The sequence below is a fragment of the Tenrec ecaudatus genome, chromosome 4 (genome assembly GCF_050624435.1).
Source record: "Tenrec ecaudatus isolate mTenEca1 chromosome 4, mTenEca1.hap1, whole genome shotgun sequence".
Taxonomy (NCBI): Eukaryota; Metazoa; Chordata; class Mammalia; order Afrosoricida; family Tenrecidae; genus Tenrec; species Tenrec ecaudatus.
This window is the reverse complement of record NC_134533.1, coordinates 137728260-137755751: the sequence shown is the minus strand read 5'-3', so window position 1 is coordinate 137755751 and position 27492 is coordinate 137728260. Positions and strand designations below refer to the sequence as shown.

At 40.1% G+C, this 27492-nt stretch overlaps 1 protein-coding gene across 3 annotated transcripts in view; it reads right to left on the bottom strand.

The window, feature by feature from the left end:
- Positions 1-814: 814 nt before the first annotated feature.
- Positions 815-27492, bottom strand: part of XRN1 (5'-3' exoribonuclease 1) — a 151212-nt gene continuing 124534 nt past the window's right edge. The window contains exons 34-43 of one of the 3 annotated variants that reach the window (XM_075546808.1): positions 24697-24758; positions 20435-20545; positions 20164-20286; positions 19593-19752; positions 14154-14332; positions 12507-12620; positions 12311-12413; positions 6491-6529; positions 5985-6145; positions 815-5538 (exon numbers count right to left, since the gene is read on the bottom strand). In XM_075546808.1, the coding sequence (XP_075402923.1) occupies positions 5233-5538; positions 5985-6145; positions 6491-6529; positions 12311-12413; positions 12507-12620; positions 14154-14332; positions 19593-19752; positions 20164-20286; positions 20435-20545; positions 24697-24758 (1358 nt within the window). In that variant the 3' untranslated portion in view covers positions 815-5232. Of the gene's footprint in view, positions 5539-5984; positions 6146-6490; positions 6530-12310; positions 12414-12506; positions 12621-14153; positions 14336-19592; positions 19753-20163; positions 20287-20434; positions 20546-24696; positions 24759-27492 lie in introns of all 3 variants that reach the window. The other 2 variants (XM_075546807.1, XM_075546809.1) reach the window with 2 other exon arrangements.

The following is a 27492-nucleotide window of genomic DNA, read 5'->3' as shown; positions in this document are numbered from 1 at the left end:
TGAAAATCCATGGAACACTGAACATGTATAGATGTTTAAACCCTTTCACTGACTCTGATATTTTAAAATCAATTTGCACAGCATTGGGGGGCTAACGTCATACTAGAAATCTACAAATGTACAAGTTAACACAAGAATACATTCAGGGTCCATTCCAATGCATGTTTAAAACACTTTACTTGGCACACAAACAATGTAAGGATATTTTTAAAACAAAAACTACAAAATGAGCACATAAAAGTATTCCCTTTTGAATTTTTAATAAAATACTGTTCTGTATAAGATCTAATGGAAAATTCTGGTTACTTATAAAATAGTTATATATATGAGAAAGGAAATGAATCAAGATACATGTATATATATGTAGGAATAAAACCTGAATCGCATTTTGATGATAAAACACAGTATGACTATGCATCAAAATAGATGAAAACACTAAAAAATTCAACAATTTAGTGATAGGTTAAAAAATACTTGATATTAGAGCAGGGATGGGGGTTGGATGACTTATGAAAATTCTAAAAAAACTTAAACTATGGACCAAATTCTCACTATTGTTTTATGAAAAGCAATTTGGCTTCAAATAAAAAAAAATATCAACAGAGGTTTGATTACTTTGCCTGGGCAGTTTAATAGTACACCAGTTGCTGACACAATAAGAGGAACGACTGGACAGTTAGGTTTCAACAACAAACAAAAAAAGACCTTTTACAAGTTTAACTATGTAAAAATGAACCTATAGGAAACCACAGTCTCCTTCACATATTGCACTTGAGATGGCTGAATGTGTTGATTGATCTAGGCATTAGTATTGATATATACCCCCCCCCACACACACACAGGCAGTTATGGATCGTGGGTGCTCTCAGCATGTTTTCCTTCCCCGAGAGAAGGGTTTGTGCTCTCTGAGTTGTTACCGCTGGAAGCGGCCAGTGGAACTTACAGCCAGACTTGGCTCTCCTGTTGTCGGAGACCTGAGACGTCCGCGTCAAGTCTGTCTGTCTCACTGCTCCCTGACAAAGGATCTTCAAAATGGCTGATGGCAATATGAATCAGTCAGTCTGAAAAAATCTTCCTTTCTGAAACCTTAGGAAAGGAAGTTCTTATACACAACCCTGCTTCGTTGACAAACCTTACAAAGTGACGTACAGACTGCCAGTTTGAGAAGTACTGCTATCTCTGACAAATGGCAGATGAACTTCTGTGACTCACTTTTTAGGTAGAGAATCTCTTTTACAGAAATTGCTTTTTAACAAATGAATTCCCAAAGGTAGTAAAGAGATTTGGGAAGTTGAGGTGGTGGTAAAAAATACAGCATGTCCAAAATTCTAGGAAGTTGTACAAGAATATTCCGTTGTCAATCACACAGAGCAGCTAGAACTAATTTCACTGTGAATCTACACACTTCTAGCTATATCGTATAAAGTGAAAATCAATCACTATTAAAATGTCTGTCTTATTAATATAAATAGAATGCAGATTCCTTGAGTGAGTGAGTAATAACAAAAAGACCCTGCAACTTCACCTATTTCTTCGCGTTAGAAAGGTGGATTCGCTGAAAGTGAACTGACTGGGGTCTCTTTTCGGTTGCGTCTTATTTAGTAGTTTGTCTTCTACCAACCTCACTCATCGCTGCTCCCCCCCTTTTTCATGAAAAAGGGATCTAAAATTGTTTGGAAATGCTAGTCCCAAACCAAAGCAAGTAACTAGTCATGAAAAAAGAAATACCAAAGCTTGCATTCATAGTTCACCGCCCTGCCTCCCCTTGCTTCCCCACTAACCAGCAAAAGCAAGCAAACATCTTCTAAGCTTTGCTACTTGTCCCTCTGTAAAGCAAGGGAACTCTTAAATTGGAACCAATATTAATATAGGTATCAATTTTACTTTTTACACTCTCAGATGTTTAAGACTTTAGTCTACATGGTGTTTAAAATGACTAGCACAGTTTATCTGTCTAATTATAAAGCTGATATGACCAGGTGCAGAAATGTGTGAAATCATCCGACTGGAAGAGCAATCTTTAAAGTTTACTTAATTTGCTAGAGAGGGAGGTGGGGTGGGTACTGAACAAGAATATTTAGAAATGATGTTTCAATAAAGACAGTTTTAACTGCTCTGGTTAGGTGGTGACATGAGGGAGTGCAGGGACTCTGCTCTTGTGTGCTCTCTATAGTTCTGTTTTAATAAAGAAGTCCACAGCAAACTGCACGGTGGGATTTATTTCTAACCTTCAGGGGTGGTCTGGGTCTGCCTCCTCCATGAGCAGAAAGCTGTACCAGTGTACACCGGGCAGTTGACTTTAGAGATGCACTAGGCTCCCTACCCTCAAGGCCACATGGGGCAGGCTGAGGGCACATCCTCTCTTCAGCTCAGGTTCACAAGAGACAAAGAACACGGAGGAGTGTCTGATCACTCCCCCGACATTATGGGCCCTCTTCTTTTACTCTCTCCAATCTTAGCCTTTAGAATAATATATTTATAAAAGAATCGAAAGAAAACTCTTCACTGCCTATCCCTACAGAATCATTAGCTTGCTTTGCTAGAAGAGCGAGCAGGTATTCTTACGGGCGCAGTGGCACTGTGTGGACTGCTGTTCCCCTGGGACTTCCGGAAGATGACTGTGCTCCTGCCACTGTGCTCTCCTGTCCCACAGGAGCGATGACTTGATGCCAACCACATGAGGTGAAGCACAGTAAAAAGGTAACAGCCTTTTATAATTTAACTTTTTCCTTATAGTCTCAAAATAGGTATTTCCATGTCCTTTTAGACAAATAGACTGAATCTGTACATCTGAAGGCCAACGAGGATGCTATTTATAGGTGTGGATGTGGGTCCTTAGAAGAGAGTGTCTGTGAGGCAATAAGGATAAACATGAAACTTCATTTACACATCATTACTCAAAATTCCACTCTCGAAAAACCAACATTCCCCAAAAGGAAATTATGGGAACCAGTAAACATCAGAGATTAAGCAATTAATTAAAAAAAGAAAAGAAAACTCACATGAGTGTGACAAGTGACAGATGATAAACATTTATCTCCTTATACTAAAGGCACTATTTAGAAACAATTGTGCTGCCGATGTTTAGAGAAACTCAGAAATCAGCAGTTAGATAAACAAATCCATTAAGTTCATTACCAGCATCTTTTTTTTTTAAATAAAGAGATTATCTTAAGACTCATGGCAGAGTTCTCAATAAGCTAAATGAAATCAGGTATAATACTAAGCAGCTCCATATAAAGATTGTGGTTCCTATTTAAAAAAATATGATAAATTACTTCCTTAAAAATATACACATATTGTGAAATTTTCATAAGTTTTAAAATAATTTCAACAGCCACAGATTGAATACTCCCCCCTCCCATATATAACATGCAAAGACAAAATGCCAGCATCCCCCAACAGCTCAGTGTAAAGCTAAAATATAGAACTAGAATGAAGACAGGCGTGTGTCACCACAATCACATACATCACAACCTAACGAGTGTGCCTGTGTAACACACCTCAGCATTTAAAAAATATTTATGTCATCAATTCCAGAAAGCAGTACACATGGACCAAAAAAGGAACATGTTAAACCCAAAGGAACCACACAATTTGTTTTAATTGAAAACATGATTGGTATTTTAGAGTTAACTTCATTAGTTTGCAATCATTGTACCCTGTATATTTTGAATCTTAATCTTCTTAGAAATTACATATGCTGGTTCTTAAATGTCTTAACACAATGCCATTACTTATTTCAGCCTAGGTGTTATTCACAGTTCTCAGCATTTAGATGGACTAGTCTCATCGGTCTTCTAAAGTTGCTTTGGTAAAAATGTAGAATAAATCAAAACTGGCAGGACCACACCAAGTGCGGGCATTTCACAGCGAGTCTACAGAGTGCACACGAAAATAAGAGCCCAGCCTTTTGAAAATCTGTCACATTATTTAAAAGTGACACAAAATCCATATTCAGTAAATATCTGAGGCCCAATTTTCATGCCTCATTTGCATAACTACCCATTAATGATCATGTACAAAATATTTTTCATTATTGCTAAGATAATGTCTAATTCATAGTGCAGGAGGCTTCTAATGGCACAGCAGTGGTTACAGTGGTACATTTTAATGCTTAGACCATTGATAGTATTTTAACATGAAGTTTTTTAAAAATCATTTTATTGGGGGCTTGTATAACTCACATCACAATCCATCCATTCATTGTGTCAAGCGCATTTGTACATTTGTTGCCATCATCATTTTCAAAACATTTTTCTACTTGAGCCCTTGGTATCAGCTTCTCATTTTCCCCCCTCCCCGCCCCTTTCCTCCCTACTGAACCCTTGATAATTTATAATTATTATTTCTTCATGTCTTGCACTGACTGATGTCTCCCTACACCCACTTTTCTGTTGTCCATCCCTCTGGGAGGGGGTTATATGTAGTTCATTGTGATCAGTTTCCCCTTTTTCCCCTACCTTCCCCTTACCATCCTGGTATCGCTACTCTCATTATTGGTCCTGAGGGGTTTATCTGTCCTGGATTCCCTGTGTTTCCAGCTCTGATCTGTATCAGTGTACATTCTCTGGTCTAGCCAGATTTATAAGATAGACTTGGGATCATGATAGTGGGGCAGGGGGTGGGGGGCAGGAAGCATTTAGGAACTAGAGGAAAGTTGTATGTTTCATCGGTGCTATACTGTACCCTGACTGGCTCGTCTCCTCCCTGTGACCCTTATGTAAGGGGATGTCCAGTTGTCTACAGATGGGCTTTGGGTCTCCACTCCGCACTCCCCCTCATTCACAATCATATGATATTTAGTTCTGGGTCTTTGATGCCTGATACTTGATCCTATCGACACCTCATGATCACACAGGCTGGTGTGCTTCTTCCATGTGGGCTTTGTTGATTCTCAGCTAGATGGTTACTTGTTTATCTTCAAGATTTTAAGACCCCAGTCACTATATCTTTTGATAGGTGGGCACCATCAGCTTTCATGAAGCTTTTTTTCCCCCAACAGCTTTGTTGAGGTATGATTGATATACAACCAACTGCACATATTTAAAGTATACAATTTGATAGTCTTTCAAACAGCATGAAAAGTGCCTGATAACTAAAGCATTTAAAAAATTTCAATTCAAATGTATTATTTTAAAATAATACATTCTAATTTTTATGAGACATAGAGATGTACTATGTTTCATAAAAGGAAAAGGAAAGAAATTCATTTAATTGCAAGTACCAAATTTATTCAGAAGGCTTGGAAACACCAAAATTGACAGCCAGTTTTCTTGGTTTTCTTCTTGAGGAACTTGGTGTTGACTTTGAGTGAGATGTACTGTGGCCTTGGGAGGCAGCGTCCACTTGAGCAGATGACGCAGGCTGAGGCCTTGGAGGGGATTTCCCAGATGCTGCTGCGCTCTCCTGTGGCGGAGTCCGCGTGGAGCTCTCTGAAGAGGCTGGCTGGCTAGTCTGAAGCGGGGCAGCTTGAGAAGAACCCTGGGCATCCTTAGTCTCATAGTTCTTTTTATTTGCAACCCTTTTCTTAGTAACCTTTAAGGAATAAAAGTGTCAATAATTAACAATCTAGGCCCCCCAAAAATGGCAAACCCAGTTTTACAATATCATAAACTGTGTTGCTAACAGTTGCCATTCACTATTGATTTGTGATTTCTACTTACAATCTTCAAACCAAATGTTAATAATTTGGAGAACTTAGTTGTATATAAACAATAAAGAATGTCCATAAATTAACTATTACAAAATTATGTTCCTGATTTAAATCACTTTGTGTTAAGAAACATAACTTACTAGAATCGTTCTTCCTAATCAGAACATGAACTCTGAAAGGACAGACACCAGGCCAGACTTGCCTGCACTGCCGGACATCCTCAGCACTGGCCTTCTGGGTGATGGCCACTATGAATAAACTGAACCCACCAGTCTTGATTAACAGTCTCTGATCATAATTTGGAGCAAGAAAAGTACCCACGTCTCACCTGCAAAGGAATGAACTGATTGTGCACACCAGCTGCCATCCCCCCTGCCATGGGCCCGGCTCCAGGACAAGCGGCATGATGGAAAGGCTTCCCAGGTACTGGCACTGGCTGTCCCCACGGCACTGTGCCAAAGAGGTGAGACGATGAAGGCATTATATTGGCTGTTAAAAATCATAGGAAAGCTTCTCTTACAAATAAAACTTTATTATCAAAGCCCTGAGACAAGGCTGCCGTCTACAGGCTTTGTTGTCCCTCTTTGGCGAGAAGGCCACACTTGCTACCATCACTCTTGCTTACTGTTACATTCCAATTCAAGGGCGCCCAGTGCCCTGCAGAGGCTGTGGACCGCCTGCCAGATTCATCTGATCATTATCCTGCTTGGCACACAAAGTCCAGCAGTTGACTTACCCTTTAGGAATATTGGCAAGTCTATCAAAATAGTAATAACGAAAAGGCTATAAAACTGTCCCAAGGGCCAAAAAAACCCGGCCACAGAGAACTCTCACCTGCTCCCAGGGCTAAGTTGCTTCTGTAATGATCCCAGCCTACAAAGAGAGAAATACACAAAAGCTCAGTCTTGAAATCCAGTAACTTTCATATAACATGCAGATTATTGTCCCTTTTGTAAGGATTTTTAAAATTCGTATTTTATGACTAAAGTGTTTCGAACTAGTGGTTCCCAAACCTCAATCACCTGGAGAGTTTGGCAAACAGACTCCCATCCAGGGTCTCGGTCCTCAGACCTAGTGAGTCGGACTCCGAGGCGACCCATGAATCTGTTGGTTTGAACAGGCAGCACAGGAGATTCTTCTACAGGCAGTGCCACTGCAGCACCCGAGAGCCGCTGCACCAAGCAGTGGACAGCAAGATACCAGCACATGGCCAATGGCGAGGAGACAGGTGGGGTTCAGGCTTCCCAGAGAGAGAAAGCAGCAGCGTGAACTGTCAAACAGGAGAGCCCAGAAAGCAAACCCACTGCCACTGAGTCAATTCTGACTCATCGCGCCCTTCTACAGGGTTCGCAAGGCTGTAAGTCTTTACGGGAGAAGACAGCTTGGTCATCCCCCTCGGAGCAGAGGGCGGACTGAGCTGACTGCCCGTCAACCTTGTGGTCGGCAGCACAGCACTGACTGGACGGCGCCGCCAAGGCACTTTGCTGCGCGAGCCCTCCTTTGACTACGTAATAGTGCAGCCTCATTACAACTCGGCCACTGAAGACAAGTTTGGATTAGGATAAAAGAATCATAACATAAGAATTATGGATCAAAAGCTAAAGGATAAAGACAGCTTTTAAAATGAAAACTGACTTACTGAATTTGAAAATTAGTTTTGATGCCACTTAGAAGCATGGTTGAGGCATTCATAATGTTAAGATATATTTAAAGGATGTTATATTGTTAGGAAAAACAGTTCTTGTTAAGGATGATTGAAAATTTTGAAAACAGATCATTTGATGATTGATATGATAACCATAATTAATATCACCAAATTGTATATGTAGTAAATGTTGAAATGGCAAGTTTCCAACACACACACACACTTCAATGCTATGTTGAATAATGCCTTATTTCCCAGATAAATCATTGTTATAAGTATAAAATATACTTCCCTCCATCTTTAATCTTGTGATTCTTCTTCATACCATACAATAAAAATTTATAAAATAGCTTTAAAATGCTCATTTGAGGCTTAAGCTTTCCTCTCCTGATTAAATCAAGTCTCTGGGTTTTTGTTACATGGTATATTTCCTTTGGAACACTGGAGAACATTTATTAAATAACCCAAAGCATTCCAGTTACAACCTTAACATTCTTGGCAGGCAATGCACAGTTTAATCAATGTAAAACCACCAAAGTATCAAGCTTTGAAATATTGATAGTAGAGGGAAAATAACTCCTTTTTGCTAATGTGTCTTATAAGAGAAACTTTTTTTCTAGAAAAGCTTTAGGGAAGATCTTTTTGTACCTATACTTGCTACTTAAGTGAATGTATTCCTTTTTCAAAGTGAATTAGTGGTCGGAGTAGATTTTGTAAGCTGCGGTGGACTTAGGATCTCAATGGAGCTACCTGAGAATATCAGATTCATCAGCTCACACAGCCTTTACAGTCACAACGGCGTCGTAGAGTCAAAGGAAAGTCAGTGGGACTGTACTAGCTCTAGGAAGAGCTTAAGCAGCCTTGGCAAGAGTGCAGCCATTTTGAGCTGAGCGAAGCCATGATGAACTATACATGAACTGGCTAGGAACTATAAAGGAACCAGCTGATAGTAGGGAGGCAGGCTGTGCTGACAAGCGCAACGGACTGGACCGAAGGAGATGTAAGTTCAAAGGGCTTGGAAGAACAGCTAGAGCGATTATTGTTCAACTAAGAGCAGTGATTGTTTCACTAAGAATGGCTAACCGCACTATCCTGCTTCTGTACGCTGCTTGCTTGCACACCTGCACATTGCAGAAGTATAAAAACCTTTGGAAAATTAGACAGGCCACTGCTCAGTCTCCTCTCAAGAGGGCTGACAGTCCCTGCGCAGGTAATAAAACTTTTTCTTTTGAACTTGTCGGCGGTCTGGGTTGTGTTCTCTCTGGGAATGGACAGTAGACTACAACTTGACAAAGCAGCAAAAGCCAGGCTTTGGAGTCAGATTTGGTTGCTAAATGCTAGTGACTACTGACTACTTTATGATGACTCAGTAACTTTAATTCTTGTTCTTTAACTGTTTTCCCCCATAGATTTTGTTCATACTTGGCTGAAATGCTGCTTTCTTTAACTGAGGGAATCATAGTTGTGTTTAAAATTTCTTATTTCCTACCACCTGTTTCCAGGTTTTTAAATTTTCTTTGTTTTGGCTTATCTCATTCACTGTAAAGATTGTCTGTAAATGCTGAGCGACCTCTCACAGGGGAGTATCTATTCCTATTAAATAGCGAGGCTTCAAGATTGTGTTTGGAAGGGGGGTCGGGGATGGGTGTGTGTGTGTGTTTGGAAGGGGGGTCGGGGATGGGTGTGTGTGTGTGTTTGGAAGGGGGGTTGGGGATGGGTGTGTGTGTGTGTGTTTGGAAGGGGGGTCGGGGATGGGTGTGTGTGTGTGTGTTTGGAAGGTGGGTTGGGGATGGGTGTGTGTGTGTGTTTTGAGCACCACTCGGGGATGACTGGGCAGTGTTAGGTTGGACCACTCCCCCAAGTCCGGAGGTCTTTTCTTTAGATATTCTCGAAGTAATTCCTTTTCTATCTTCTTTCTCAAGGGTAGCACAATGGTTGGTTACAGCCTGGGAACCAGCCCCTCCCTCAGTATCGTTTATTCTGTTTTTGGTGTTCTCACATCTGGAGCTCCTCCAGAAGGCACACTTCTTGTTTTTTGCTTGAAGTGCAATAGCAGAGAACCTGGGGGAACCCTATCACTCCACATATGAACATTCAACCAATGTTGCCTCATCTATGTCACCCCTGATAGCTTCTGATAATACTTTTAAGTTATGAATGTCTTAGGAATTGTGTGGGACAACTCTGCTCATCAGCCTATTTTAAAATTTCTTTCATTCGGTGTTGGGTCAGGCATTAGGAACAGACTGACCAGCTCTTATCGGACCAAGGCGGCTAGCTTCCAAAGGGCTCCAGGACAATGTGCCATCTGCTCTATCATGCTGAGCAAGGCACCACCCTACCTCAGATGGAGAAGGCTCTGCAGCACCTGCCCCCTCCCTTCTGGTTTATCCTGGCCAGCTTAAAAACTTGCTCTACACCACAGACAGGTGCTACTTCTCGGACCCCAGGCCTAGCCTGGGAGCTGAGGGCTCCAGTCTCTTTCTCTGCTCTCCCCTCCCTCCTGGGCAGCACGACTTCTCTGACTCCTTGCTGAAGTCTGGCCTAGGAGCGCACAATAAACTTCTCTTTTTCCTTCTCTCTGGCCTGGTCTCAGTTCACATTTGCAGTGAACCTAATACTGGGCATTTAAAATTCAGAGGACTCTGTTAAATTGGTTATTACTTCTTCCATTGTTTTATATAATCACCAAATCTCTTTAACCAGTTGATGATTCTTCTCACATCTTTGTATTTAGTTGATGTGGGAAACAGAAAGTTTCTCCCCAGGTTGTCTCATTGTTTGCCAGCACATTTTGAGTCCAGCTGCTTAGAAGTTTTCTCCCTGAAGGAATCAGTTATCTAGAGCCATCTGTCCCACCATAGGTGGGGCTCACACTCTACTGATGAGGACAGTGATTGTTTCTCTGGAGAGCCAGAGAACTGGTCTAGCCAGCTCAAGGACACCTAAGGTCAGGCTGCCATCTTGAACCTAGGATCCACCCATCCTCCTCTTGCAATTGCATGTACACCCCTAGATCATCCCCCTCCCATTGCTGTATTGCCTATGGTACAGTAACAACCCCTTCCTGTGAAGTATGTGGTTACCTGTATTCAGGGGGCCTTGCACACCCTTAAGCATATATAAGCCTTGCTTAGAATACACTCCCTCTTCTTCCTCTGTCTCCCACCTCCCACGCTGCCATGAAATGTGTCTGATTCCTTTATTTTACCTTCTCTTACATCACCCATCCTCTATGGCTTTACTGTGATCTTTACACATCATCGCCGTGCCAATGCACCTATGGACCCCATGATTGTCAGAGGCTGGTTACTCTGACAAGGTGACACTTTGAAAACCTGGAGTCTGTCCTGGCCAAAGAGAATCTACATGGTATAAGTGTACCTGTTTCATCTGAACTATCAACCATGCTAGTATCTGCAGTGAGGACTAGTTAGGCAGAGCCCCTGGAGTAAACCTGGCATGTAGTAAAGAACAATAAACTCTAACCCCTAGGAATGATTTTCAAAACTTGAAACAACAAAAAAACCTAACAAGATATTTGCTTTAAAATGACAATAATTAAGATATAGAAAAGATCATTGCTTTAAAAAAGAAAAAAGAAAAGATCATTGCTAACAGGTGGCAAAAAAAGGCTGGGTGATAAAATACTTTTTCTTTTCTTTTTTTTTGCGATCCACTTTATTGAATAGTGGCTTGGGGGACTGAGGGCAATGAGGTCCGACGACAGCAGTCCGACTGAATCTCGCAGCCACCGAAAAGCAAACAAAATACTTCAGACTCATGATAAAATTATAAAATGTTAACTTTAAAATGATTCAGGACACAATCAAATGTCAGAAACCCGAGTTCAGGATCAGTCAATAGATGAGCCTGGCTAAAAAGAGAGTCCTAAATCCACAGTGCCCTTTACACTTCACTATTGCTGGTCACAGAAAGAAAGACAAGTCAGGCACGATGGCTGAAGACCAATATATGATAATGTAGGAAACACACACAATAAGCTTAAAAGCTCTTCCAGAATTCCTGTTCCTCACCCGAAGGGTGGTTTAAATTTTTTTTTTTATATCTACAGCTTAAAACCCACATCACCTGTCTTTTTGTTGTTTATTTTCCTCTCTCCACCCTCTCCCCCCCTTGCTTCTGCATCTCTGGTTCTTAGTGTTTCACTAAATTCAAATTCATTTGTTGGTGTTACGTAGCCACAGTAGGGACTAAGGGGGGGTTGTCTCCCCAAAGCCTGCATAGGGCCACAACAAATGGGTTGGAAAGAAATCAGGCAAATTAATTAGACACCTATGGAAATATCCAAATTGAGCATGCTCGGACACAAGCCCCCTACGCCCAGGTGCCAGGTCCACTGGGGTGCACAGACAAGGCCCAGCCGCATGACATAACTTACCCAGGTGCACTTCTTACACTCAGCCAATGAGGTAGGCCAAGACCTTAACCACACCTCCCCATCCTAAGAGCATGCCACAGGAAGGTCAAGCCTCTTCGACTCCTCTGACTTCACTCTTATTCAGGCCAGAGGGTAGGGGTACACACACCCCAATGGGGCCTCCGGGTCCATGCTCCCTCTCAGGCCGCTCTCTCAGGGTGCTCTTTTGGAATTTCCTTCTCTTGGCCCCTGGGATTTCCTGTGAGTACCTAAAACTTCCCTTTTCCTCATAAAAAGCCACTTGGGCCACAAACATGCTTCTGCCATATGAAGAATTCTTCCAGCGTTGTGAAGAACTGAGGTAAACCACTCCAGAGACCTAACATTGGCAGTTATTGCTGAGTACGGACCTGCCCACTACAGACACTGTCCCACTCTAGCTGCATTGGAGCTGGAGAGAAGAAGAGCATTTCAGATAAATTTACAGGCTTTGGTTTCATGTTGACTTGTTAAAATCTGCTTGTATATTCCTAGACATTTGGAGGAATTTTTTGGATGCCTTAGTACTTCTTAAATTATCTAAAATAACAACTCAATGACAAATAATTTAAAAAGCAAAATATCTTACTGGTAGCTTGAGGAAAAACTGAAGGAATGGTTCCAGGTGGTACAGCAGGTGGATATTTCGGAAATATTGGTAGAGGCACAGAGAAATTCACTCCCAGTGAGCTCTGTGAAGGTATTTAAAAGTTGTAAGACAATGCAAAAATTTTTCCATATAGACTAATTAAAATCCCAATAGAGAAGTCAAGGGCAGTTCTTACCAACTGATGCAAAGCAAAATATGCAGCTTTCTCTTTGGCTTCATTTTCAGAGTGGCACTGTGGTCCACGTACCAGTAACCCATTAGACAACTTTACCTGGCAGACTGTCATTGTCTACGAGAAGGAATATAAATATTCATGACATGGTTTGTCTAGAAAATTCTATAACATTCTGTAACAAAGAACCGAAAAATTCAAGTAAAGACTATCAGTTTACATTTTGGGTTGGCATGCTACCTTATCTCTCAATGTTTACCAACTAAAGTACTCTCAAAGCTGGCTGAAGGGTCAAATATCCTAGAGTAAACAACAGCCAGCAACTTCTTTCCTTTACACTGAGGACTGTGGTCAGACCTGCCACCTGTTTTTGTAAAGAGGTTTACTCGGGCAGCCAGGCTCACAACTTTGCACACCCACGCCATCTATGGCTGTTTTTACATGGCAGAGGCCAAAACCCTATAACACTATCTAGTTCATTACAGAAAAGTTGCTGGTTCCTGCTTTACACTATATAGCGATTCACAGATATTTTCTAATATGAAGCAACTTCTACAAATTTAATATGAGAAGATTCTAATTTTATTTGCACATCTAAATTATAACTCTTTATATTTACAATTTAAAAATAAAGTTACCCACCCCCTACCCGCCTGCCCCTGCCTTAGAGAAGGTAGTCACCTCCATATAATATTATCGGTTTAACTTTTCTTCTGTGTGAGCTTGGAACCCATCAGAAATTTCACAGGGAAGAAGTTAAAAACAAGCTTTGTTGTAGGGAGTGGTTGGTAAAGGGAATCTGGGAAGCCTTGAAGCTCTTTACGAAGGCTTTTTAGGGCTCAAATTATTTTCACAAAGTATTTAGATGTCAATTGCCTTTTTCATTCTCATTTTAAAATAAGAATAAAGAGTACAAAACAGAAACAAAGACTACAAAACAGGTCACTGATATGGTTTCAGATTATATACTTCAATGGCTCTTAAAGAAAATACTACTTTATAAGTTTTAAAATAGTATCCAAGAATATGCACAATTATCTGAAAAAGCTATTAAAATGTCCTTCCTTTGTAAAGCTATCTACCTGCGAGGCCAGTTTTTCTGCAGATATATCAATCAAAAAATGTATTACAAAAAATGAATACAGAAGCAGATATGAGAAACTTGCTTTGTTTATTAAAACAGTGATAAAAATGTTTGTAAATATGTAGAGTAATGCTACTCATTTAAGTTTTTAAAATAAAAAATGAATTTATAAACATTAAAAGGATGTTTTTAATCTCAATCTCTGTCATGGTAACTATGGATGATTAGAACTCAAGTAAACAAGTCTTTGGGATCTGCTCTTACCACTCTTAGGTGGTTCTGACACTAAACAGTTTGAGAACTGCCCTGGGGCCAAGAACAAGAGCTTGTTCGCACTGAAGGATCATTCTGGCACATTGCTGCCCATGCTTCTTGCCTTGGTTTCTTTGAGAAGCTCTGGCTAGGCACCAGTGGAACGGCTAGAAAGAGAAGCAAACCTGTATGCTATCATAATGTGACAAAATTAATAATAACCAGCCTCATTACATTTTTCTAGTCATAGATTCTTAGTCAACTTAAGTTCAGTATTAAAGAAATGGTGTAAACGAGACAATACAATAAAATACCTGTGGTGTTCTAAGAAAGGAGAAATCTGGTTGTGGCATTCCAACAAGGGAACAAACTCGAGAAAGTTCAGTTACTGGTGTGGAAACAGAAGGGATCTGGCTGGGAGTTGGCCAACACACACTGTCCATAGATGGGACATTATGGTACTCATTAGGACTGTGAGACTTGTTCATGTAAGCTGCTATAAAAGAGAGGAGAATGTATCTGTATTAGGAAAATGGCATCTCAAATGATTTAAGTGTTACAAATTTTATAGCAGAAAAAGCACGAAATTGCTAACAAATGAAAAAATTAAGAATTTCCCATGGAGAAAAAAAAAAGAATTATTTAGTACTACCTAAATCCCCCCAGGAGTCCTGGTGGCTCAGTGGGTTAAACCACTAGCTGCTGCAAGTGAGAACGATGAGGCTTTCTACTCGTGTACAGATTACAGTCTTGAAAACTCTCAGGGGCAGTTCTGCTCTGTCCTGTAGGGTCATTGTACATGTCAATCAATTTGATGGTAGATGAGTTTGGTTTAATTAAAATTACTGAGGTCTTAAGAAAGATTTTTCAGGTGATTATAAATTGTAAGATTTTAGAACATGGTATGCCACTGTCAAAACGTCCCATCCTGAGTGACTATTAAAGTACGGTACTGTTGGGCAATGTGAACAGGCGAGGCTTTACTGCGCTGACCCAGGATTCATCATTAATTTTGAGGCTTCGGATTCCAGCTTCGGCTCGCAACCCCACCTTACATTCCAGCACACATGGTCACATTTCCTCTGCTCCAAAATGAAACATTTTTTCCTGAAATGAAGTCTTTTAAATATTTAAGTAGAACAGAAGGTAAAAATTCTAAAATTACATTCTTTATGATCAACAAGCCACTCCTGGGACAAGAAAATATCTCCATGAAAAATCCATCCAGATCCTTACTACTGTAGACTTACAACGACGTTCAGTAGCTTGCACAGAATTGTAGAACCAGTAGCTGCTTCTGTGATGCAGCTCAGATTCAGGGTTCTTGACTTAGATCTATAACCTTTATTATTTTACCGATGAAATAAAAATTAAAATCACATGTCTTTGAAAGTGGAACTGTACCAATATTGCTTTAAATATTAATTTTTCTGTGTTTCAGCAGCAAGTCTATCATTATTATACAAAATTAGTCTCTACAGTGATTGTAATTTTAAATCATTTATCCTACTATTTGATGAAGTACAATGGTGCTAGGTCCTTCTGTTCCAGCTTTTGATTCTAATAGTCTCTGATCTATTTATTCTCAAACATTTTTTATTTCTGAGAAACTTTTATCCCCTCCCACTTTCATATTAGCCACTGTTCCTGGAAAGGCTGTAACAGATCATTACATAAATGAGACACTAAGCTATAGGGGAGATGGAGGCATTGATGGACATTTATTGAATTTCAATAATGTCCCAGAACTTGTGTTACATCCTTCAATATCTGTTTCCCATTAATTATTTACGGCTTTTATGTTAACTATTTTATCATAATAATGATATCACTTATTGGCACCTACTATATGCCAGGAGGAGGCCTGGTGGTATAATGATTAAATTGCTTAGTTGCTGACCTAAAAGGTTGACAGTTTGAGCCCACCTTAAGGCTCTGAGGGAGAAAAGACCTGGCAATGTGCTCCCATAAAGATTATATCCTATAAAATCTTACGGGGGCAGTAGTCACTATGATTTGAAAATCCACTGGTGGCACCTAACAACAAATATGTGCCAGACATATTACTGTGGATCGAGCCATGATATTATATGACACTTGACCCAACCTGAATTTACTCAAAGTATTTCTAGGCTCAAGTATTTCTTCCTAGGTTGTGACAAAAATTTCTTCTCTGGCTTTTCAAATATTTATGGTGGTCTTTTCTTTCTCACTCTTTATTTTTATCTTTATTTTTTTTATCATTAGTTTCTTCTTGCTGTTTTGATTTTGTTTTTTATTGTTTCTGTCGGGTTTCCTAGTTTGTAAAGCATAGGAGTGGATGTAGGAGACAGTAACTGATGTAATGGCTTATTGGGCATGTTGGGGGTTGGGAAAGATCTGGGGAGCAAAGAATGAATGCAGGAGGGGGCAGGCAGCATTAGAATAGATTGTGATAATGTATATACTATTTTTTTAATCATTGTATTAGGGGCTCATACAACTCTTACGTACATCCATGTGTAAAGCACATTTGTACATTCATTGCCCTCATCATTCTCAAGACATTTGCTCTCCACTTAAGGCCTGGCATCAGCTCCTCATTTCCCCCCCTCCCTTGCTACTCCACCCCTCATGAACCCTTGATAATTTATTATTTTGTCATATCTTGCCCTGTCCACCGTCTCCCTTCACCCACTTTTCTGCTGTCCATCCCCCAGGGAGGAGGTTCTATGTAGATCCTTGTAATCGGTTCCCCCTTTCCAACCCATCCTCTCTCTACCCTCCCAGTATCGCCACTCTCACCACTGGTCCTGAAGGGATCATCTGTCCTGGATTCCCTGTGTTTCCAGTTCCTGTCTGTACCAGTGTACATCCTCTGGTCTAGCCAGATTTGTAAGGTAGAACCGGGATCATGATAGTGGGGAGAGGAAGCATTCAGGAACTAGAGGAAAGCTGTATGTTTCATCATTGCTACAGTGCACCCTGACTGGCTCGTCTCCTCCCACAACCCTTCAGTAAGGGGGTGTGCATGTACTACTCTTTTTAAAAGCAACTTAACCACAGAAGTATATGATATGTGAATACTATATCGAGAAAACTACTGAAAAAAGAAAAAAAGGAAAGCAAACTTGACCAATGGTTACTATGGGTGAAGGAGAAAGAGCTGTTGCCTAGCAAACATTGAGTTTATATTAACAATGGTGGAATAATTTGGAAAAAGATATCAATAATGGTTGAATAATATGAAGAGTATAATCAATGACACGGAATTATACATATAGAAATTAAATGGAATGTTTTGTTGTGTGTATTTTTGCCTTAATTAGAAAACAAAATACATGAATAAAAATTAGGACTAGGAAGAAAATGTTCTAGAATTGAATGTGGTGACAATTGATTAACACTTCTTGATATCAATAAATTATTGAATTGCATGACATGTGGATGACATGGTAATAAAATTGTTTTAGAAAAATGGGCACTAAAAAGAAAAAAGAAAATGTGCCAGCTATAGTCTCCTAACTATGTTGATTGTTCTTGTTCGGTGCTGTTGAGTTGGTTCAGTGACCCTATGTGCAAGAGAACAAAGCATTGCTTAGCCGTGTGCCATCCTTACAACTGTTGTTATATTTGAGCTCCCTGTGCAAGAACTGTCAATCCATCTCTAGGGACGGATCTCTCTCGATAATATGCCCATAGGATGTGAGACAAAGTCTCATCAGTCTTGCTTCTAAGGAGCATTTTGACTGTATTTCTTCTGAGTTAGACTTATTTGTTCTTCTGGCAATCCTGTACTTTCAATATTCTTTGCCAACATCACAATGTGAATGCATCAATTTTTCTTCAGTCTATCTTACTCATAGTTCAGCTTTCTTGTGCATAGAAAAAAATATCATGGCTTGGGTCAGGAGCACCTCAGTTCTCAAAGTGACATCTTCGCTGTTTAACAGGTCAAGTAAGTCTTTTGCAGCAGATTTTCTGAAAATCTCTTGCAAATGAATTGCTGTATACATGTAATGATCAAAACAGCCATTTCCAACATTATTATTTTTCATTAAAAAAAATAAATTTCAGACTCAAATGATGGCTGAACATGATAGTGGGAATAGAGGAAAGTAAAAGGTAATTGAGGAAAGAACTAGGAAGCAAAGGGCATTTACAGAAGTCTACATACAGGCATGTACACAGGTAAATATATATAAAAAATGATAGGGAAATAGATCTATGTCCATATATACATAGGTTTCTTATTAAGGTAGCAGATGGACATTTGACCTTCACTCATGTACTCTTTCAATGCAAGAACACTTTGTTCTATTAAACTGGCATTCCATGATGCTCACCTTCCCAACAGGACCGCTGAAGACAAATGGGTACATAAGCAAATGTGGTGAAGAAAGCTGATGGTACCCGGCTATCAAAAGATAAGCGTCTGGGGTCTTAAAGGCTTGAAGTAAACAAGCAGCCAGCTGGCTCAGAAGCAACAAAGACCACATGGAAGAAGCACACCTGCCTGTGTGATCACCAGGTATCGAAGGGATCAGGTATCAGGCATCAAAGAACAAAAAATCTAACATTGTAAATGAGCGGGAGTGCGGAGTGGGGAACCAAAGCCCATCTGTAGGTAACTGGCCACCCCCTTACAGAAGGGTTGTGGGGAGGAGAGGACCCAGTCAGTGTGCAGTGTAGCAACGATGAAACATACAACTTTCCTCTAGTTCTTAAATGCTTCCTTCCCCCCACTTTCATGATCCCCATTCTACCTTACAAATCTGGTTAGACCAGAGCATGTACGCTGGTGCAGATAGGAACTGGAAACACAGGAAATCCAGGACAGATGAACCCCTCAGGACCAGTGGTGAGAGTGGTGATACTGGGAAGGTGGAGGGTTGGTGGGGTAAACTGGGGGAACTGATCACAGGATCTACATATTCCCCCCTCCCTGGAGGATGGACAGCAGAAAGGTGGGTGAGGGGAGATGTCGGATAGTTTATGACAAAATAATAATAACTTATAAATTATCCAGGGTTCCTGAGGGGGAGGGAGTGGAGAGGGAGGGAAAAGATAAGGAGCTGACCAATGATGAAGGCAACAAATGAACAAATGTACTCGAAAAAAAATAGACTTATGATGAGGGCAACAAATATAGAAATGTGCTTGACACAGTGTATGCATGTATAGATTGTGATCAGAGTTGTACAAGCCCCCAATAAATGATTTGAAAAAATTTCAGAAGGTCAAATTATTTATATAGCTATTTTCAAACTGCTGTAGGGAGATGAGTTGGGGTTGGGGGGTCCAGATTTAGATAACAGGTTTAGATACCAGGCTTTGTATATAAAGAATGAGCAACTGCAAGAATAAAATTTAAGCCATCAGAAGATGACATTTATGGACTATGGTTCTATTAGATTATTTTATAATTGCTCTAAGTATGATAACAACATTCTTTCAAAAGTAAAAGGAGCTTTGTTTTTTAAAATGGGATAAAAAGCAAGTCTTCGAGTTGATTCTGAGTCATCGAGATTCCGTAGGACAGGGTAGAACTATCTCTGTGGGTTTCCGAGGGTGTAAATGCTTGTGGGAGCAAAAAGGTTTGTCTTTCTCCCAAGGAATGGTTTTGAACCACCGACCTTTCGGTTAACAGCCCACCTTATAACACCCTACTCCACCAAGTCTCCTTATTTAAAAAAAACTCATGACAAAAAGAATCAAATGAAATGAATTTTTTGAAAATATTGGTTATCAATAATAGTACCTGATTAACTTACCTAGCTTCTTATTTTGCTTAGGCTGTGAGGAAGATCCATATTGATCTCTTCTATGAGAAGAAACAGTAACTTCATTACCAAACTGTTTCACGTCATTGCTATGGTCCGCAGAATCAGAGCCATCAATTTTGAGAATTTCTTTAAGCATCCGTGTACCCTTCTTTTGGGAGAATAATTGGGATGGAGAAGAAACGTTAAACAGCTCATTTTTCCTATGTTGAAGAAATTCATTGTTAAAAATTAAGATGCTAACTATATTCAAATAGAGAAAGAAATCAACAGTCAGACATTAAATATAAAAATAAATCCCATTTCCTGGCAGAGAAAAAATGCTTAACTTTTGTTAGCTTGACCTAATCACCTAGTAGCAGTGTTTGAAAAGCAGAGAGCTGTGGTACCTAACAAACAAAACAGGCTAAACTTCCCAGGAAAGCCTGGTTCCTCTACGCTGAGGATAGAGATGAGCACAGAAGCGCTGTGAGAGAAAGGGCTCTAACAGACGCACAGGGTACATGTCATAACCCCCAGTGCCCCAGCTGCCATCCTACGAAAGCTCCCGCGTGACACGAACCAGAGCAAATGACTGCGGCGACAAGTGTTCTTCACTTGGAGGCTCTTTGTGAGGAGACGGCTGCACTTCCGTTTCTCTGGAGATACTCAAGGATGCTAAAAAGTTCTCAATTCCAGGCTTAGGCTGAAAGAATACAGACAGTGTGCATGAAGATGAAAATCTCACGATGGACGGACGTGTGCAACAGAATGTATGAAGTGTTTTCCAGTTTCACCCCACGGTCTCCCACGGTGACAGCTTGGGCAGGCGAGTGGAAAGCCCGGTCTTTTACCTTAGCAAGGGCATGTGAGGGAGCACTCACAGCCTGTCGCGTTTCTGAGACTTCCGGACTTTCATTTCTCCTCAGTAGTTTAATATTACATTTGGCAGGTCCTCCAAAAGTCTATAAAAAAGTTAAGAATAAGCTTTTAATTTGGGGGGTGGGTGGGGGTAAACAACATTTATGACTATTAGCAGTGTTCTAAATACATGTCTGCAATTTTTTTCAAGCACTATTTTCCATTTTACAGGGAAAGATAGGAAAGGAAGGACTAAAGTGGATGTCAGAAGAGACTCTTAAACTTGCTGCTGAATGCAGAGTGTGGTAAACTGAGGGGCTGGATGAGAATGAAATGCAGCTAAATCCTCCATGCTTATGAGTCTGGAAAGGCAACTCCAGGGGAGGGGGGAAAGACCCTCACAGTTATGATAAAAATAAATCTTAGTACACAGTCTCATGACTGAACACATGAATCGTCATAAAGGAGGTACCATAGAAGATACTTCATACCTATGTCTATTTCCTGTGCCTGGAGGTTACCTGTAGACAAGAGCAATCAGGTTCTATAGTCCAACCCACTGTAAAATGTAACATAACCCTCTTCTGATTCTTACTGATAATGATCAGCGATTACTCCCTTGGGGAGGGCCCAGGGGCATTTCAGTCAACTAGCATGAGGTCACGATGATGATTCACCTCACTGCTTATTTATTATGTTATCTGCTTATGATATGACCCATTGACTACCGTAACATGTTCGCTGTATAATGTGTATGCCTTTTGAAAACAGAATACTTTCTTGGTCCTGACACTGGGAAAAGGAGCCCCTGTGCTCTGCTCTCTGCCTATATTATTTTCCACAATTGCAAAGTCGCTTCTGAGGACCGGTTTGCGTGCTGGGGACCTCATACTCCAACAGCAGAGTACGTATAGTAACGGAAGAAATGACGAGGCAAAAGAGCTGAGTAGAACCTTACTGCGGGTGCCACACGAGAAGACAATATAAACTATGAGAATGAAATGTGCAAATATCTGCGGTCAGAAAACCAAAAGGGAGTCTGTACATTTGTATGGGGAAAAACTACACCTTTATTGTCACTAAGCTCTAAATTATATTTAGCATTTTCTTCATTCATGAACTTGGGTAATAAACCATGGTGGTAATAGTAGCAGTGATTCTGGCTGTGCGTCAGCATAATGAGTTTTCTTGCAAATCCCAGAAATACCTCAGGGTTCCCCAGACTGCCAAGGAAGCCCCTGGTGTCCTTGTTTATGAATCCTTTCTACAAGGAAAGATAATTATAACATATAAGTTTCTGAAGGTCTTAACAATCAGACAATTCAACCCTCACTCACTGGTATCAACAATTAATGAACTCCATTTACCAGGGGACAACTGCAGAACAGACCATTAATTGCTTATATATGTACAAGTTCAAGCTGAATCTGAAGAAAACTAAAACAAGTCCACAAGAACTGAAGTAGGTAGTTGATTATAGACCACCTGAATTCAGAGATCATCTCAAGGACAGATTTGATACATCATACACGAGTGATCAAAGAAGAGATGAGTTGTGGTATGATGTAGATCAGTGGTTCTCAACCTTCCTAATGCCATGACCCTTTAATACAGTTCCTCATGTTGTGGTGACCAACCATAAAATTATTTTTGTTGCTACTTCATAACTGTAACTTTTCTACTCTTATGAATTTTAATATAAGTATCTGATATGCAGGATGTATTTCCATTGTTACAAATTGTACATAATTAAAGCATAGTGATTAATCTTAAATATGTAATTATATATTGTGGAATATTTATTTCTAGTTACAAATAAATGAAATTATGTCTTGAAGCATGGTGTAGCATGGGTAACCGTTTTCATGCCAGGTACTCGTATGTAGGTGTATCTGCATGTGGGAGAACCCTCCTGGAAATAGGTGTTTTCCGATGGTCTTAGGCAACCCCTGTGAAAGGGTTATTCGGCCCCCAAAGGAGTCACGATACACAGATTGAGAACCGCTGATGTAAATGAAAGCAAAAGGTCATTAAAAAGACAGGGAAGAAAGAAAAGACAAAAGTGGATGTCCGAAGAGACCCGGAAACTTGTTCTTGAACATACATTTAAGTAACAACAGGAAACAGATGAAACGATGAGGTCAAAGAGCTGAACAGGAAGTGTCAAAGGGCAGCTTGGGAAGACATCGTAGAGTTTATGATGGAACGCACAAAGACCTAGACTTAGACAACCAAAGAGAAAACTACGGGCAGCACTTCTCCAGCTCAAAGAACTGAAGACAAAATTCAAGTTTCTACACAATCTTGCTCAGAGCAAAGAGGACTTGAATCACTTACTGAAGAAGATAAAAGACTACAGCCTTCAATATGAATTATACCACAAGTTAAAGCAGCAAAAAGTCTCACAACTAGACTTATAAGCAACATCAGGATAAAGAGAAATGACAGAAGCTATCAAGGACTTAATTTTATTTGGATCCACATTTAACACCCACGAAAGTAGCAGTCAAACAATCAATGACATATTGCATTGGGCAAATGTGCTGCAAAAAAACCTCATTAAGGTGTTAAGAAATAAAGATATCACTCTGAGAATTAAGTATGCTTGGACGATAAATAAGGAAAAGTGCAGAAAAAGCGATGCCTTTGCGTCACAGTGTTGGCAATCACTGCTGAACACGCGATGGGCTGCCTGCAAGAGGAGCACAGAAACTGTTTCGGAAAAATGCAACTAGAATGCTTCTTAGAAGCAAGGATGGCAAGACTTTGTCTCTTGCACTATAGAAATGTTTTCAAGAGTGACTAGTCTCTGGAGAAAAGATATCATGCTTAGTATAGTAAAAGGAAGATCCTCACCGAGATAGTGATAATGCAGGGATGAAACAATGTGCTCAAATGTGGTTGATTGTGAGGATGGTGCAGGACCACACACCTATTTTGTTCTGTTGCATATAAGGTCTCTATGACTGGAACGGACCCAACAGCACACGACTCAATACAACAATTAGTATAAGAGATCTAACTGTTAAGTCTTCGTATTAGATAATAATAAGCAGAGAAACGTACATACTATAAGTGCCCTCGTTGTTATTTGTTGTTTGTGGAGCCTATATTCAATGATCTTGGCTTCCATCATAATCTTCTAACTGCCCAGAATTAATACTTAACCCTATTAGGCTTGCTTTTTTATTTATATAATTTCATGGTGTAAACTAACACCTGAGAGAAATATGGGGCTTTAGGCTCCTGTAATAAATTAGTTTTGGAAACGCACAGGGGCATTTCTATACTATCCTATTGGGTTGCTGAGCCAGCTTTGACTTGATGGCAGTGAGTGGGTTTTTTGTTGTTGTTGTTTATAGTAACATATATTTCCACATATCTATCTCCAGGCACACACACATATGTACATATAGATTTAAATGAGACCTGAAGGCTCATCAGTTTAGCTCTCAGCTGCTAGCCAAAAGGATGGTGCTTTGTAGGCAAAAATCTGGTGATTTACTTTTGTAAAGATGATGGCCGAGAAAATCCCGTGGGACAGGTCTAGTCTGCCCCACGGGTCACTATGCGTCAGCTCTGATTCCATGGCACCCACAACAGACACAGGTATACAGAGAGGCAATTGTATCTTCATTTAAATGATGGAGTAATGGAGGCTGCAAGATGTGAAATGAATATCTCAAAGCCAATCAGTAACTAAGTGGCAGAAAGACGACTTGGAGCCAGATGTTTCTAGTTCCAAATCCTGAATTCTTGCTGTATAATTTCCCATCCAGTGGCTCTTACAAATTTGGTTAAAGGAGTTGCATAGTGCCACAGAACAATTATATTTTAAAAATCATCTACTAGAAATTTGATGTTAAAAAGTACCTCAAATGTACACACACTTAGCAGATGTTGCGTGCGCGCACATGCGCGCACACACACACTGTACAATCCCAAAGGTAAGCTTGCTCTCTGCCAGCCTGCTGTGCACTCATCACGGACATCAGCTGTGTGAAGCCGTTAAGCTGGCCAGTCTCCTAGATGCACCTGGAGCTCACAGACGACACGACTGCTCCATCATCCCAAACATGAAAGGCCCCATGCACAAGAGGGACGTGTCCACTTATTGGGGTCCAAGCGAGAAGCCCAGAGGCTGCAGTGAGTCTGCTTCCGCCTCTCAGATGTCTGGTCGGCCACTTAATCAAGCAGGATGTGCTGTGACTGTTCAATAAAGCATTTATATGTTAAAAAATAAAGGAAAGCTTACCTGCTTATTTGATAATTTTTGTGTTTGACATTCACTTTTAGGATTCTTATATTCTTCTTTAACTAGAGACAAGGTAATAGAAATTTTGGTGAATTAATGAGTTTACTGTATACCAATTAAGTTTATAAAATATTTTCCATAGCAAAACACTGAAAATTCCCAAAGGACTCAGTATGTGATCATGAGGAATAATATAACAGGTGAGATGGAGAAGAGATGTCCACAGGTAACAATAAGGGAAAGGAAAAGTAGCATCTGAATTGGGCCTTTCAGGATGGGTGACTTTTAAAAGGCCGAATAGAAGCCTAAGTGTTTTACACAAAAGGAATAATGGGAGCAAAGACATGGAAGTGGAAAGCATGGCAAGATGTCTAAGGGCATCTCAGAACCCCAGTTTAGTTTCAGGATACGGAGCATCCTGGGGGCTGATGGCACTAGTGCGGCAAGCAGGCTGGAAGCAGATATTGAGCACTGGATTGAAACTGGTAGCAAGGATCCAACAACCAGCAACATGCTGTAAGCAAGCGGCAAGAGCTGTGGCTTCAGCAAGATTAGATTAAGTTCCTGGCCGACACATGATTTAAAAGAAAAAGTCAAAAGAAATTGGGGAACGGTAGAAAAATGGGGAGGATGATTTATTGGAAGAGCTGGAGACATAATCCATATTATTTAGCAAATTATAGGATCTAAGGAATAAGGGCATAAGGCAGTGGTTCTCAATCTTCCCAATGCTGAGCTCAACCCTTTCATACAGTTAGTGCCTCATGTTGTGGTGACCCCCAATCATCAAATCTTTTTCGTTGCTACTTCATCACTGTAATTTTGCTACTGTGATGAACTGGGCAACTGCTGTGAAAGGATCATCAAGCCCCAAAGGAGTCGTGACCCACAGGTTGAGAACCACTGGTATAAGTGAAGATTAGAAACACAGTTTGTAATCATTGTACAATATTCTATGATGGTAATTGTACTGGATTAAAATGGGTAATCATTAACTCATGTTACTACTTTTTATCATTGGACTGTATCTACGTGAATCTAAAAAAGGTTGCGGGTGGGGTGGGGAGAGAAAGGAAAGCCCAAAGGACGCAAGAGGGCAGGGGGCGGTCGGGGCTGGGATGGTAACAGGTAAATGCAGAAGGAGTGGAGGGGATGGGAGGAGAGAGGCCTGAAGTCAGTGTTAAAGAGGAAAATAGGAAAAGAGGGAACCAAAGGTGAAAAGAAAGGGTAAGGGAAAAGGAAAAATAAGACAGGAGATGAAGGGGAGGAACATAAGAAAGTATTATTTAAAAAATGTTTTAAGAAGGAAAAGGAAAAGTGAATTGATTTGCATTAACTTTAATCTTTGTTGTAAGACCCCACACAAGATAACCAGTTGATATTCAACAAAAGGGCTTAAATCACTTATACAAATATATGTAAACAAATAATTTGAAGAAAATTCACAATTATGAAAGATAAAATCTTCAACGATATTGGCTTTATAGAAACACAAATCTGTATTTAACTTAAAATGCAAAAGAAAAAATATATAGTGTTAAAATAATTAGTCTATGCATTTATCAAACTGAACCATATTTTAATATATTTCTTTCAAAAATATTCAAAATTACTTTTATAATACATGTCATACATTACAACTACTGTAACCACCACAATAACCTGTTGCTTTCAAACGGATTCCAATTCCTAGCAACACTGAACAGAGTAGAATGTCCCAGTAGGGTTTCCAAGGCTGTAAATCTGTATGGGAGCAGACGGCCACCGCGCAAGTACTGCCCCACCAGTGCACACTTATAAAGTTATACGGAGAGAGAAATAAAATAAATTAGTCTCCGATCCTGCGCTTGAATCAGTTTCCCTGCTGGAAGCTCTTCACATGGCTTTGTACAATAAATACATCTCTGTATTATTCATGTCTCTGGTTCAAATGTAATCTTTTCAGAGGCCTTGTTGAACACCTTATTTAAAATAGCATTTTGACTTTTAGCTACTTAAAACACTATCATTAGTTCAGAACATGGCATTTATGGTTTACTTGCTACTATGAATTTCCACCTTAGAATGTGAACACCAGGAGAGGAGAAAGTTCGTCCATCTGATTCACTCATTTCTTCCAGAACTTCTCAAAATTGGCATATAATAGCATGATAAATAGCAGGTGAATACATAAGTAAAAAGCAATTGCTTTATATTTTGAATGTACAGATGATTTTCTGAAACTTGGGAATATTTTGATCAAGAGAAGAATGAGTAGCTGCTGGGGGCTCTTATCACTATCCATACATATATCAATTGTGTCAAGCACCTTTGTACATGTTGCCATCATCATTTTCAAAACATTTTCTTTCTACTTGAGTCCTTGGTATCAGCTTCTCATTTTTTCCCATTCTCACGAGTCTGATAATTTATAAATTTTTTTTCATGTTTTACATTGACTATTGTCTCCCTTCACCCACTTTTCTGTTGTCTGATCCATGGGAGGGGGTTATATGTAGATCATTGTGAGAAAGGGTTCCCCATTCCTCCCCCACCTTCCCTTACCCTCCTAGTATCACTTCCAATTGTTGGTCCTGAGGGGTTTATTTGTCCTGGGTTCCCTGTGTTGTGAGCTCATATCTGTACCAGTGTACATGCTCTGGTCTAGTTGGATTTGTAAGACATGATAGTGGGTGGGGGGGAGAGAAAACATTAAAGAACTAGAGGAAAGTTGTGTGTTTCATTGGTGCTATACTGCACCCTGACTAGCTTGTCTCTTCCTTGTTTGTGACCCTTCTGAAGGGGATGAGAAATAAA